This window comes from Rhopilema esculentum, chromosome 10 (genome assembly GCF_057945365.1).
Source record: "Rhopilema esculentum isolate cy_ngs chromosome 10, ASM5794536v1, whole genome shotgun sequence".
NCBI classification, from domain to species: domain Eukaryota; kingdom Metazoa; phylum Cnidaria; class Scyphozoa; order Rhizostomeae; family Rhizostomatidae; genus Rhopilema; species Rhopilema esculentum.
This window is the reverse complement of record NC_142824.1, coordinates 2,503,610-2,517,481: the sequence shown is the minus strand read 5'-3', so window position 1 is coordinate 2,517,481 and position 13,872 is coordinate 2,503,610. Positions and strand designations below refer to the sequence as shown.

The window sequence follows — 13,872 nt, the reverse complement described above, 5'->3', positions numbered from 1 at the left end:
GCTAACTAAATTGCTCGTTTATCCTGCTTTCCTTTGTTATTGAAAAAATTATTTCTACAAAATCAAAAAATAAACAAGCAATGAAAAACGAAAAACGACAATGGATTGTAGGAGATCAGTGGTTGTAGGATGATAACTTTTGGAAGTGTTGTTGTGGCTGGTAAAACTGTTGTTGTTGTTGATGCTCTTGTTTGTGTATCTTGAGAATATTGGTGTTAATTCGTTGTGGTAAATGTTGCTTGACAAAAATGAAGAGACAAGGAGTTAAAGACAATAATATGAAGTCTACAAGAGACTCACCAGATATTATACAGTTTGAAAACAGTCTTGAAGTTATTTCAAATGGTATTTTGTCCGAGATAACTAGGCCGTCGTTTTCACGAAACTCTGCAAGAAGTTTATCGCAGCTTAGCATGCAGAACTCCACACTTACCTTTGAGCTAGAGAGTTTGCCAGTCGATAGAAGTTATCAAGAAGATCCGCCAAGTGATGACCTGTTCTTAGAAGAAGTCGTTGCTGAAGAATCTGAAAGTGACGAAATTCAAATGACTGACAATCACAATGACAACTATGGTTATATGAATATGAACGCTGAAGCAAAGGAGTTCAAGGCCAAGGAAGGTGATAAAAGATTTTCAAAAGGTAGTAAGTTTCAGCAAGATGTTGAGAAATATGAGAGTGCCACAGTAGAAAACAGCCTTGAACAGGAAATGCAGTCAACCGCTGAAGATGATCTGAATTCCAAAGAATTTGAAAAAGAAATAATGAAAATTGCACGTAGGGTTAGGCAACCTAAGGTTAGCAAAGAGGTTGTTGTAAAAAAGTCCAAAACCATTAGTGGCTCTGCAAGTCCTGCTTCCACTGACAAGAGGCCCGAGTCAACTTTGTCTAATAAGGGTGGAGAGCCTAAAAATGAGAAAGAGATTGACCCTAGAATTAAAAAGGGGCTCAAGAAAATAAAGAAACTTGATGACATACTGGCAGAAAAGATAAAATTGGAAAAAGAGACAAAAGCAGATAGAAGGAGAATGGAAAAGGAATGGCAGCTGGAAATTCAAGGTTTCATTGAATGGTGTGGTGAAAACACATCAAAGCCTATCATTCAACAGTTTTTGGCCTTAACAAATGCGGTTGGGGACTTTCACACTGAAGACGATGATGAATTTTTGCCTCTGTTTCAAACAGAGATAGACACAGATTTCAGTCAACCTAATGCCAACTTGTCAGGTGAGGTCAATGGTGATTCAGAAGAAAAAAAATTAAGTGGTAATGGAAAAGATAAAAACAATCACAAAGCTCACACAGAAAAACCAGGCAATGATGAAAAGGACAATAAAGCAACTTCTAAACGGTCAAAAAAGAAAGACTTTGTTAAAAGAAACATTGAATTAGCTGGTCATGCTAATGAAATTGTTTCCTTGACTGAGCAAGAGCAAAAAAGACTTGATGAACTTTTATCTGATGACAGTGACTTGCTAATGGTTGATAATCCTTTTACAAAACATCCTATCAACAAGCTTCCATCTGGGTATGAGCTGGATGATTCTGCCAAACGAGCTTTGACAGATATAGATGAAAAATTAAAGTGCTTGGTCCCAGAATCTGACTTTCAAAGCATTTACTTTAGCCCAAGAACTGAAAATCTAAGTCCAAGAAGCATTGATTTTTCAGAGTTTGGTTCAAGTAAAGTAGATATTGATACAAAATATGGAGAAGAAAGTCTAAAGCAAGGAAAACATTACCGGGTATTGAGGGAAAGACTTCAGCAGATAGAGGCTAGACTAGAGAAACTTGGCAATAGAGAAACAGAGGAAAGTTCAGAATCATCAAGGATACCTGAGGAGTTGCTAAGGCAATTACTTGAAGTTGACTCACGCCTTACATCATCTGCACTAAGTATTTTAAACTCAGCTAGAAGCAATCTTAGTCACAGAACGGACAGTGCTACCCTCATAGATGATGCAACAGAAACTGTTACATTTTTAGATGACAATGAGTCATCTATTGATACAAGTAGGTCATTTTACTCAGATAAAAGTTTCCATAGTGTTGGTGTTTGATTCTTAGACAATGTCATTTTATGCAACACAGATTAGGTGAACACACTTATGGTATCTTCTCATTTTATTCCTGTTTTGTATAAAGTTTTGTATAAATTCCATAATTTGCAGGAATTCCATAAAACCTTAACCCAAATCCATAATTTTCTTTGGAGTCCAGGCTTTGCACATCACTAGTGTTTTTTTATCATTTAAAAAAATATTTTAAAAAGTACAACTAAAGCTATTTAAATACATGCCACTCACAACAGTGAAGGACGCAAGGTCATCTAGTCTCCATTATGAGTGACATTTACAATTTTCAATTACATCTAAATAGAAAGGCAAAAAAGGAAGAAGAAGAAAAAAAACTAAATCAGGAGAAGTGAGGTACCTTTAGATAAATATACACACACATTTTTTGCATGGTTTACATGTTTCAGAGATAGATCAAGAAAAAAAAATAAAAAAAGGAGTTGCTACTGTTGTGTTTTTCAATTAAAGGAATATCTTAGTGTTTTTGATGAATTGAAGAGTGGCCTCCATAAGAAGTCTATTGGCAAGTACATTTAATTTGGAGCTTTCAGAAAGTATTACTTCACAAATTTCCATTGCAGAGAGGTTTGAAATTTTTGAGTCCAGGGACTTCAGCAAGCCAACCAAAGAGCTTGTTCCGCATTGCTTGGAACAAATGGCTGTGGAACATTTGGTACACATCACTAGTGTCACTATGATATGTACCAATATGGGGGAACTAACACCCTTTTTTATTGTTTTAGAGAGCTATCCACCACAAAATCAGCACCCACCCCTCTTGGAATAGAGTGAGACATAACAAGCTCATAATAATTACTCTAGAAATTAACAATATAATGTAAGCTTGTATGCTCCTATGCAGGCAAAACAATCAATCATATTAATATTATACAAACTTTCAAAAATGTCACTACTTTATTTAGAATGTAAGGGAAAATCCTTTGTAAATACTAAGATTCTGCCATTGACTGTCATTGACACAGAGAGATAATTTCTTGTTCTTATTTTGTAATAACTTGCAATCTCAACTCAGCAGTTAATTGGAAGTACCCCCATCAGAGGTAGCAGCTACTTAAAATAGCCTCAAGTGGTAGAAGTATTAGTGGGCCATCTGGCAGCATTTGGGAAGACCCTTAAACCGACTGGACCACCTGTCAGGCAATAATGAGAGTACCTCCCCCCTGGGCTCTAACACCTTGACAGTCTGTTTCCAAACTGGTTTTTGGAATTTGGCACAAATGCTTTTTAAGAGCCTTTTCTTGCAGTTTCTCCAAATTAAACGTGAGATTTTTAAAAGGGTTGTGAAAAACACTTATACAAACATATTTTTGGCTTTTCTCTTTATGCAATGCAGCAGAAATTCAGAAAAAAACATGGTAGCTTCAAATTTTGCTTGGCTTTTGTTATGGTGTACATCTTGCTAGTGGTGACATAGTCAAGTATAAAATTGCTGTTCACAATAACATTCTGTAAGTTTTCTAAAAAGTCATCAAGGTTTGGATAGAGGTCTTGTTAACTACTAAAACTATTCTTATTTATAAAACAAATCTTAATTAGCGTCGCGCTCTTTTCTATTCTGGATTTCCACAGACGGGGTCACCAGATTGCACCTTGGGGGAGGGGCCAAAAATCAAGCTTAGTGACGTACGAGGACCCACCATGGTTGGGTCTTGGGTCTGTCGGGGAAGAAAATTTTTGATGTTTTACCTTCTAGAATGGCTAAAAAGTACAAAATATTATACAAACTAAAATTCAACTAAAATTCAACAAAATATTATACCACTCAGGATAGACAAGTTGATATTTCTCAGAAGAAAACTAATCATTATTTATTGGGAAAAATCGAGGAGCCATGCTAAAAATCTTAGTTGAGAAAAGAAAGGAAAATGCCATTATATGGTGGGAAGACCAATAACAAATTTTGTAATATAAAACCTTAGACTTTGTGATTTACTGAATCAATGAAGATTAAAAGGCAAATAATAGAAATATAGGTGAATAAGTTTGTTAATAGATCAAATCAAATAAAATCAATCAGGATATAAACAGTTTGTTATTTTTTTCAAAAATCAAAAATGATGTTCTGTTTAAAAAATAATTGAAAAAACACTGAAAAAATCATCTTGGAAAAGGTGGGGGGCTTCAGCAGGTATGGCGCCACCAGGAATTGCCACAGCGGAAATGGTGTTATATTAGATCTTTGTTGGTGGTTCACTCACTGTCGGCGCTCTGGCATTACAGCCCCCCCCCCCCCCCCCCAACATTTCTTTCCTGGCGCCATCCCTGGGCTTCATCCTAGCCAATCTTCCCCTAGTGGCGCCGTACCTGATTTTCCACTTATTCCAGAAAGAGAGCGATGTGATTTTCTATTTTTAAACATACTAGACATGAAAAATTTCCTAAAATTTCTCAGCCGACACTGAAAGAATCCCAGTTCTGATTTTAATATAGAAAGTTTTTTTTACAAAAATGCGTGATGGCATTCACAATTTGTTATGGATACGAGGTTGGGCTGAGGACGTGGAAACAAAATCCTGGCCTAGCAGGTTGGAGCAAGAAAGGCCAGTTTTTATTCTTGAAGTTCGATATACTTTTCAGAGAAGTTCTATGCTAAAATGGACGACTCAGTGCAGTTACTGACACTATCTTTTGCAATGTTCCTTGGTAGCTTCGTAGCTGGTGCAATTCCATTAACAATATCACTTTCTGAGGTAGGCTATTAAAGGGGCAGGTTGTTGTTACTTTTCAAGTTATCTTCGACTAGTCCTGTTTTTATTGAGGTTTCACCACGTCTCATCTTTTGATTTTTTATTAAGATGCCTGATGTTTATATTCCTAATGCTCTGTGGAGTTTTCTCTGTGAATATCACGCTTCATCGGTCAATTTTTACTTATGAAATTTAAAAGGGAGATATTATATTTAAGGGTCTCTAAAAAAATTTCAACTTATATGCCTAGACATTTAGACATATAGACGGTTAAATAACTTCATACACTTTATAAAAGGAAAGACAGACTTATTTAAAACAAATTTAAAACACAAGCTTCAAAGTTTAAGAAGACTGCCACAGGTAAGGCCATAATAAATAGATTTCCCTGGTGGCAATCAACTCACAGAGACACTTGATTAGTAAATTGATTACCTTTATAATTTGTAGTCTAAGTGATATCATTAACTTTTTGTTGGATAATTTGAAAATCTTTATATATGATAAATGCCATTCCATGTAATAACCACCATAGTTTTAAAATAATCATACCTGATTGGGCCCTTGCCACTGAAACATTAAAAGTAATCCATGCCTTAATAAAATATGCAATTTATTTTGTTGTTGTTGTCTAATGTCTAATGTGGAATTCTTCATTTTGTTTTTTGCTCAAACAGAAAATTTGATTTATTTTTTTTCTCTAAAATTAAGATGGACATATGGAAATTAAGGAATTAAGAACATACAACAGACTATGGTCACATGGAATGCTGCCTGGAAGTTTGTGATTATGCAGTGCCGTTGGAACGAAATTCATATTTGGGGGGCTGCCCATTGTTTTCCTTCTCATTCAGTACACTGTTATAAAGGAAACATACTACAGTTTGCCAATTATTGGGGGGCTCCAGGCCCCCCAGCCCCCTGGTTCCGACGGGCCTGTTATGGGCAGAGTGAGGATCTAGATAAAGCTAGACAGATAAAGCTGAGCCCAATGACTAAAAATTCAACAAAATCCCTTCAATTTTTAAAAGAAAATATCCCTGTATTAAAAGTGTCATTGATGTTTCCTTTAACAGCTTTTTTGCCCTCTTAAAATTTTTTTGCACGAAGCATCATTTCTCATTGCTTAGCAAGGTAAAATACCATCTCATTGCTAATATTTTGTTAAACTTTTTAAATACTAAATTATTGGACGGGATATAAAAGAACATTGAATATAGTGAATACTGTCTTTTTTGTATAAGTTTTTTGTATTTCTTATTTGTTAAGTATCCTACCTTTTTTAATTTTGTAGAGAAGTCTGAGGCTAGTAAGTATCATTGGAGCAGGACTTTTGGTAGGAACTGCTTTGGCAGTTATTATTCCTGAAGGAGTTCATGAACTATATGAGAATTATGAACATGAGTGTAAGTATTTTAGATACCCAATGATTTTCAATGTTGTCACTTGTTGAGAATTCTTTGAAGACAAATTTTTATTATTCAATAGACAACCCCCCCCCCCCCCTTTCTTGGTGGCATGAATTTCTTGCAGTTACTGGTGATGGTGGTTTATTTGATTAAAACTAAATGACTTTACTTCACAGGCCCATGCTTTGGCACACGCCTTCCATTGCTCAGAAGTGCAGTTTATCAAACACCTCAAATAATCTAATATTGCCCAATGTTATTTTTTATCATAATTCAACTATCAACAAACATTGCTAATCACCCAATCGTTCCTATTTGATTCTATTTGATGGGGAATTTGGCAAATATTCTAATTTGCTTAAGGTTACAGTAAACGTTTTCTGGATTAAAACATCCATTTTTCGATTTCTTCATATTCTAGTAGCTGGACTTTCAAGCCACACAATGATGCCATGTTTAAAACTAACAGAAATTTTGAAAATGGCAAAAAATCCCTGTAAACAAATGTTTCCACAATTTCTTCATCAAAGTTTTAGGTTGAGGTCTGAAAATCACTTGACCTTTTATACCAATAATCCTTGCTTTGCTGTTGTGGCTGCATGTCTCATTTGCAATAACTAGTTACAATCACATGGCACATGAAGGGCTGTGTTTATTCAAACAGACTTATTGATTTTTAAGCTTTAAGTGACTTGCCCCAGATTACACTTCGGTTTACGAATGTACCTAGCAAGTGTGATTAAAATCCCATTTTATCAGGACTCACAATTCCTCTATATACATTTTACTTTATGTGTGTTTTTTCTAATATGTGTGCAAATACAAAACTCTTTAGAAACTTCTGCTAATAAAATATGACCAAATGTTTTCTTATGATAAAGTTATGTAGTCTAGTCTATATCAACTGACTGTACTATTAAATACTTTGGTAAGCAGTAGCACACCATTGCATGCCTTGGCACCAGAAGGAGTGCGATTCATTGCACCTGTGCCATTTTATTCCCAGCATGGCCTGTAAATTGAAAATAATGTCAATTATTATGCTTATGATCATAATTTTTGGTGCTAACTGTTAGAACCCACAGCTTAAGATACATTATAATGTAGTGAAGACATTGAAAAAGCCCAGCATCTCTTGGGCTTAGTCAAAACTCTTTATTATTGCATCGCAAAAATGCTGGTAATTTTTGTAACAGCATATGTTTTTCTTTCAGTATTGCATCATAAAATCAGTCATCATAGTACACGAGAAACTGTGTTACAGTCTTCAAGCATTACAAAATTAGATGATATAACAACACACAAACACAAAGACCATTCACATCATGAGCATAAGGGGGTTGAACTTCATACATTGATTGGGGTTTCATTGAGTGTTGGATTTATCTTCATGCTCTTGGTTGATCAAATCAGTGGAGGTCATTCCCATGGGCCATCAGGTATTTACTTATCTTTCAAACAACATATATTTTTATACTTTTACCATTTGCACCATCAAATAATCTCCAATTCATTATTACCTATTGTCCATCTTTAAACAATATGGCTTTATCTCAGTAAGCTTTTTGAGTATTCTACTTTTTGCATTCGTTGAAGCTTGTTTGCCTACGTTGCCCCAAAATTTCCAGATAGTTTGTAAACATGTCACCTTATATGCAAAGACAAAGACTATCAATTTAGGATATAATATTTAGCATAAGTTGCAAATTTAGTTGAATGCATATTTTAAAAAAGGATGCTCACTTTATCCATATATTGCCCTTTGAAGCATAGCAGCATTTTACCATGTAAATTTTTACTTCCCTAGGAAAGCATTATCAGCTGTTGTCTTTTTGTAATCATGTTTGAAAGAAATGTGTGTTTTGTATTCTAGAATCAAACAATGACAGGAGAACCAGTAAGTCAGTTGCAACAATTGGCCTGGTTGTCCATGCAGCAGGTATTATACTTATTTTTTAGTTGGTTTTGTTTAGTAGAGAACTGGAAGTCTATAGCAAGGCTTTTACAAGGTATAAGGAAGGGAGAGGGGGAAATGAAAGGAAGTTGAGACACAGTTTGTAATTTAGCTTTCATAGAAAGCAACCAGGGATGGCGCTACAGGGGCTGTGGGGTGTCTGGAAGCATCAATCTTTGAAGATTTCTCCTCCCTTCTCCAGCAACTATTGTGCCACATTGGGTAATGACTATAGCATGCACAGTTAAATTAGGTTATTTTACTGTAATTAGAAGACAATTAGAGTTTGGGGAGCGGTAAAGCCAGATATATTTTGAAATATTGGGGAGAAAAGGTTCAACCAGGAAAGTTGAAAACCAGAATTAAAAGGTCAAGTTCTTTCGGGCCAGAGATCTGTACATATAAATGCATAGCCCACTATTTGGGTAGAAAAAGGAGAAAGCTCATAATCAGGAAATTGGAGGTGGGCATGGGGTGAAAATGGAGGTGCACACGGTTTTCCATTTATAGGAGGTGGTGCACAGAGTTAAGATTAAAGGAAACCCACAGATTCTGGAGCAGAAGATCAAACAATGCTTAGAAGTTGCCACATTTGTAGTTGCAGTTGATTCACTAAAGTATTAGTTGAGTTTGAAGACTGTGGCATACTTTGATTTTGACCCTTCAGCTATTCTGTGGCCTCATCTAGGCCTCCAAGAGCTGCAAGCTAGAAGTGGATTCAGTTACAAATGGGTATACCAGACAGCCCATGATTATTTGCCAGCTGATAAGGCAGCATCTCAAAGCGCTACAAGAGGGTTCAGGCCTCTGTACTATCAGGTAGCAGGCCTGAGGTACATCCTTTTCATCTGTACCCTTGGCAAATGCAAACTAGCCGAAATCATTAGAATTAAAAAATCATAAGAACTGGCAACTTCACAATATCTAATACTGAAAGTGAGAGTGTCACTAAAGACATCAATAGGCAGAGCAATTGTACCAACTCTGGGTCTCTTTTTATAAACGAAAGTGGATACAGCTCTGCCTATACGGCTTTATGACAAACCGGTAAACAGTAGTTTTCATTATACCTTTTTTCGGTTTAAAGTTTACTCCTTGTTGAATCTTAACAGTATATATTCTTTATTGGTTTGAGAAATTATATAAGAATAAGAATTAAACTTCAGCTGTATTGCAAAGATCAATAAGAACGAATTAGTAACCCACCAACATTGTGGTCAAAATAGAGATTGGCTTCAATGTAAATGAACCACGTATCCCCCTTCCACCTCCTGGCAAAAGCCCTAATATCAAATAAAATGCATTCCAATTTTTATATTCATAATACTAATCTTACTTTGCAGCTGATGGGGTTGCTCTGGGAGCAGCAGCAACAACGTCGAGGTCTGATGTTGAGATGATAGTCTTTATAGCAATTATGTTGCACAAGGTAAGCCACTAATGATTTGGTTAGATCCACTCTATGCCAGTAGTCGTCATTTAAAGAAACAAATGATTTGTATACCGTAAATCCTCGAATTGCCCTCCCCCCTCGAAGAAGCCCCCCCCCCCCCCTCGAATAAGTCCCCACCTTAGAACTACAAATTGTCAATAAGCCCCTCCCTCGAATTAGCCCCCACTGCTACCGTAAATTTTTGAATTGGACCCCTCAATTTGATGATTTTCGCCATCTGAGGTTGCCTTTGGCGTTTTATTGAATTACCACAACAAATTCATTCTTTTGGTAGCAATTAATTAAATGCTCATAATAAGAGATTCCTACTAAAATAAACGAGGTTATAAGTCCCTCCCTCGTAGAAGCCCCTCCCCTCAAGTAAGCCCCCATCCAAAAGTATCAAAATTCGAGGATTTACGGTATGTAATTACACTTGCAAAACCAATCCTAGTAAACTACTTGCTGATCTGGCTTATATTACCCTTACCCCTAATCATCCATGCACTTTCTGTTGAAAGACAGTATATTATGTTTAAACTTAGTTGATAACATATAAATTGAAACGTTTCCCAGACCATCTTTCTTTTGTCTCTTTTTTTCTCTCTCTAACTTGAGTTGTATTTCTCTGCTCCAGAACAGGCGAGACGTTGCTACGATCTTCCACTAAGTTCACTGCCTAGCCTGTGTGCAGACTCAACTGCTTCATCGTTTAACTGATCGTAAATATTTTCTGCTAGCTTAACTCTTCGGAGTTTGATTTAATTTGCAGTGTCTGGAAAACCTCCCTAAAAAACTGCATATGCTATGTGAAACTATGTAAGCATAGCCCTCTTAGCAATGAAAACCCCAGATGGTCTTGGAACTCTTTCGCCTTCTCAGCATTCAGTAAATGCCAAGTTCTTCATTATTTTTTCAAAAGATTAACTCAACACATGCTACATAGTTGCTCATTTCCACAAGATATAGAATTTAGAAGCTGGAGCCTCGAGACAGGAAATTGGAGCCTATTTTACGGTTGCCACTACGGTTGAAAACACGGACTGATGAAGCCATTAGATCAAATGTTAGGCATTAGGATATACTGCCATCGATCGAAATCATATTATCAACTTTGAATCATCTTTTTGCTCTAGGCGCCTGCTGCATTTGGGCTAACAACGTTTCTTCTCACAGAGGTTTGTTTACTTTGAAATTTGAAACATAGCTTTTTATCTGCTTGAGTAACATCATTTCAGATTTTCAAAAAGGCCAGTTATTCTAATCTTGCATTTGTCGAAACCAAAGCCTGTGTTATTCAAAGTTGTCTTAAAGATCAGCCTAAGGGAAATTAACCCCTATTGAGCTGTAGGATTTAATAAAGACTGTTTTGCTCTTGATGTTGGTAAGAAGCAAGCAAAATCAAGATTATGTGCACAAATCTAGCAAATATCCTTTTTAGTATCGACGAATTTGCTAAATATAGAAATAACAAATGTGTTTTTATTTGAAGAATGTGGAGAGAAACCGAATTCGACGGCATTTGTTGGTGTTTTCTTTAGCTGCACCCATCGCAGCTCTTGTTATTTTTTATGGCCTAAGTCAGGTATGTTTCGGCTTTCGGTGTAATCATTTTATCTATAGAATTTATGACATCGTTGAAATGTAAATGAAATTACTGTTTGGTTCTGATGCTTCATATTCTCTTTTTTGTTTAAAAGTTGTAATTTCACGCCTCTGTCATTGTTGTTTGTATTTTTCATCAAATTTTCAACTGTGAATGGAATGACGACTTGCCCTATCACTAGTTAAATAAATATGTAGACCAAGGTCAGACTGTATTTGCTAAGAAATCCGTTTATATGGAGAATTGATCATCATAGCATTGCAAGAGAATCTGTATTTTCTAATTCTCTTGTGAAAAGCATTGGGAACTTTTTGATAAAAGCATTCTACTCAGTCCTTGGAACCAGTACTTTTCGTACACACGTCCTTCTTTAGCTTTTGTTCTCTTGTATTAATTCTTTCATCATCACCATTCAACTAAAGCTAACTCTTTATTCTTCCCAGGGAAGTAAAGAAGTTTTATCAAACATGAACGGTACTGGTATAGCCATGCTGTTTTCTGCAGGAACATTCTTGTATGTAGCTACTGTACATATATTGCCTGATTTAAAGCATTCATATCGACTGTCTAATGTAGAGGACGGTAAATCAAACGGTTTGGACTGCGAGGAGCGGTTCTCAAAAACTGATTTATGTTTTTTAGTAGGTGGTATATTGTTACCAATAATTTTCTCAGCTTTTCATCACCATTGATAGTGATGAAAACGTCTCTTAGAATCATAGGAATTTTGGTTACGGTTTAGCCGTACTAGATTTGCTAACGAATTGAAGCAAGCGAGCGTCAGTTTTCTTGCGCAAGTGTTGATAAACCTGAAAGGGGCAAAATTCTAGAAAGTAACGGTAGGATACAAGGTTTTGGTCAGGAACTAAACAAAACAGCGACTAGGATCCAATGTTGTATAATATTATTTTGAAATAAATTTGATATATCTTAATAATTCGCCCCGGCATACAGGGCTTTATCACTTTGATGGATGAAAGGGGCTGGATGCTAAGAAGGACAGAATTCTAGATAAGGCTGGATTTTAAAAAAGGGTAGGATTCAAGAAGTAGGCTTGCAAGTTTCTAGTAACGACTGGATCCAAATAAACACTTGGTTGTGATAATGGCTTTATCAAATTGGATTTTAAGAAATAGAATCGGGCTTTTATCCGAATCAATGCGGTACTTTTTATGAGGTAATGTGCGATTAAAGTGCGATTAATGTCTTTGAGGATAAATGGTAACTAGACACTCTCTTGGTAAAATTCTCAGCATTAAGAGATTCGCGTAACAGGTTTCGTACCATTGTATAAAGAGATATCTAGAAAATTGTTAGATATAACTTTTTCTTATACTTAAATTGAATTATATTATTTTGGAGAACGTATCAGTTTTGATTTATAGAATAAAATGAGATCGTCTCAAAATATATAGCCATTCTGTTTCAATAGTTGGTACTGTTTCAGCAGACCTTGTTTAACTTTTATCTATGCAAGCATGTGCAACTTTGTCTTTATAAACACCTTAAAATGCTCAAATCTGCGCCCGGGCTACTTGTTTGAAAGTCTTCCTTAGAAGGGGACGTTTTTTCGAGATTGGCTGAATTAAAAATTAAAATTTGTCTTTCCGATAATTTCAAAATATTTTTGAAAGTCAAAAAAGTGAACAAAAAGTAAGTCAACGTAAACAGTAATAGAAATTGTTTTATACTGTTAATTTATACTATATATATTTTAACAGGAACGTCATTTTCGCATTACAGAGTAGGATCTATAAGATGCGAGCCTCTATTTCTTCCATTTGATTTACATCTTCGTCCAACACGTTTTAAAAATTTAATGATGATTCAAGGACCTGTGGTACTCTTTTGAGACTGGATTCTCAATAAAAATTGTCATCGAAATGGGGTACTTCGAAAATGATCGAAAACCGAGCATTTACAGTAGTAATACGCCTAGGTGTTTATTGCAAGGTCATGCTTTCATTCGACCATTCGATATGATACTACCATTTGATATGTTTCAAATTTGATGCAAAAGCATTATTAAGTTGTCTGAAACTCTCTTAATTTCAAGCTTTTTTAAGACGTCTGAATTTCAAATCTTCATCTTTTCATTGCTTTTGCAAAAAATCCCCACTTTTTCATGCTTTCTCATCAGATAAATTTTTATTTTAACCTTGTTTGCTAGATAATATCTGGCGATTTCTTGTTTTTTCGTTGTTTATTTTGGAATTCACGTGCTTGTAGTTTTTTGCATGACGTCCGAGCAAGAAGTTTACTTGGAAGTCTATGTATATAAGCCAGCATGATTGTAAAATATTATTATTTGCCAAGGTTGAAAAAAACTTAACATTTACCATCTTAACTTGTAACGAATCTCAGTATTCCAAATGAAATCGACCTTCAATTTACTTTTTCTTCTCACGGATAACTGGCTCCATTTAGTGGGAAGGAAATAAAAACAGTTTTTTGGCGAGGAAGGAAAATGTATCATCAAATAAGGACCTCGCTTTCACAAGGACCTCGCTTTAATAAGGACCTCGCTTTAATAAGGACCTCGCTTTCATAAAAACCTCGCTTTCATAAAAACCTTGCTCAATGCCCTTGTTCTATTATTGTTCTATTATTTTATGAGATGAAGCCCCAAAGCCACCCCCACCCCCGATTTCGACTACTAGTTCTGGAGATGAACCCGTACTAGAAGCC

The 13,872-nt window shown here is 35.7% G+C and overlaps 2 protein-coding genes across 2 annotated transcripts; both read left to right on the top strand.

Annotated features, from left to right (window-relative positions):
• The first annotated feature begins 116 nt into the window (after window positions 1-116).
• On the top strand, window positions 117-4,428 carry LOC135689897 (uncharacterized). The gene has a single exon (XM_065207261.2). It carries the CDS (start codon window positions 249-251, stop codon window positions 2,058-2,060), a length of 1,812 nt encoding a protein of 603 aa, XP_065063333.2. The 5' UTR covers window positions 117-248; the 3' UTR covers window positions 2,061-4,428.
• A 141-nt stretch (window positions 4,429-4,569) lies between these two features.
• Window positions 4,570-13,499, top strand: LOC135690036 (zinc transporter ZIP9). Its single transcript, XM_089110447.1, has 8 exons — window positions 4,570-4,786; window positions 6,078-6,189; window positions 7,407-7,631; window positions 8,066-8,131; window positions 9,490-9,575; window positions 10,715-10,756; window positions 11,071-11,163; window positions 11,628-13,499. The coding sequence occupies exons 1-8, from the start codon at window positions 4,691-4,693 to the stop codon at window positions 11,874-11,876; spliced, it is 969 nt and encodes a 322-aa protein (XP_088966573.1). The 5' UTR covers window positions 4,570-4,690; the 3' UTR covers window positions 11,877-13,499.
• The last annotated feature ends 373 nt before the right edge of the window (window positions 13,500-13,872 follow it).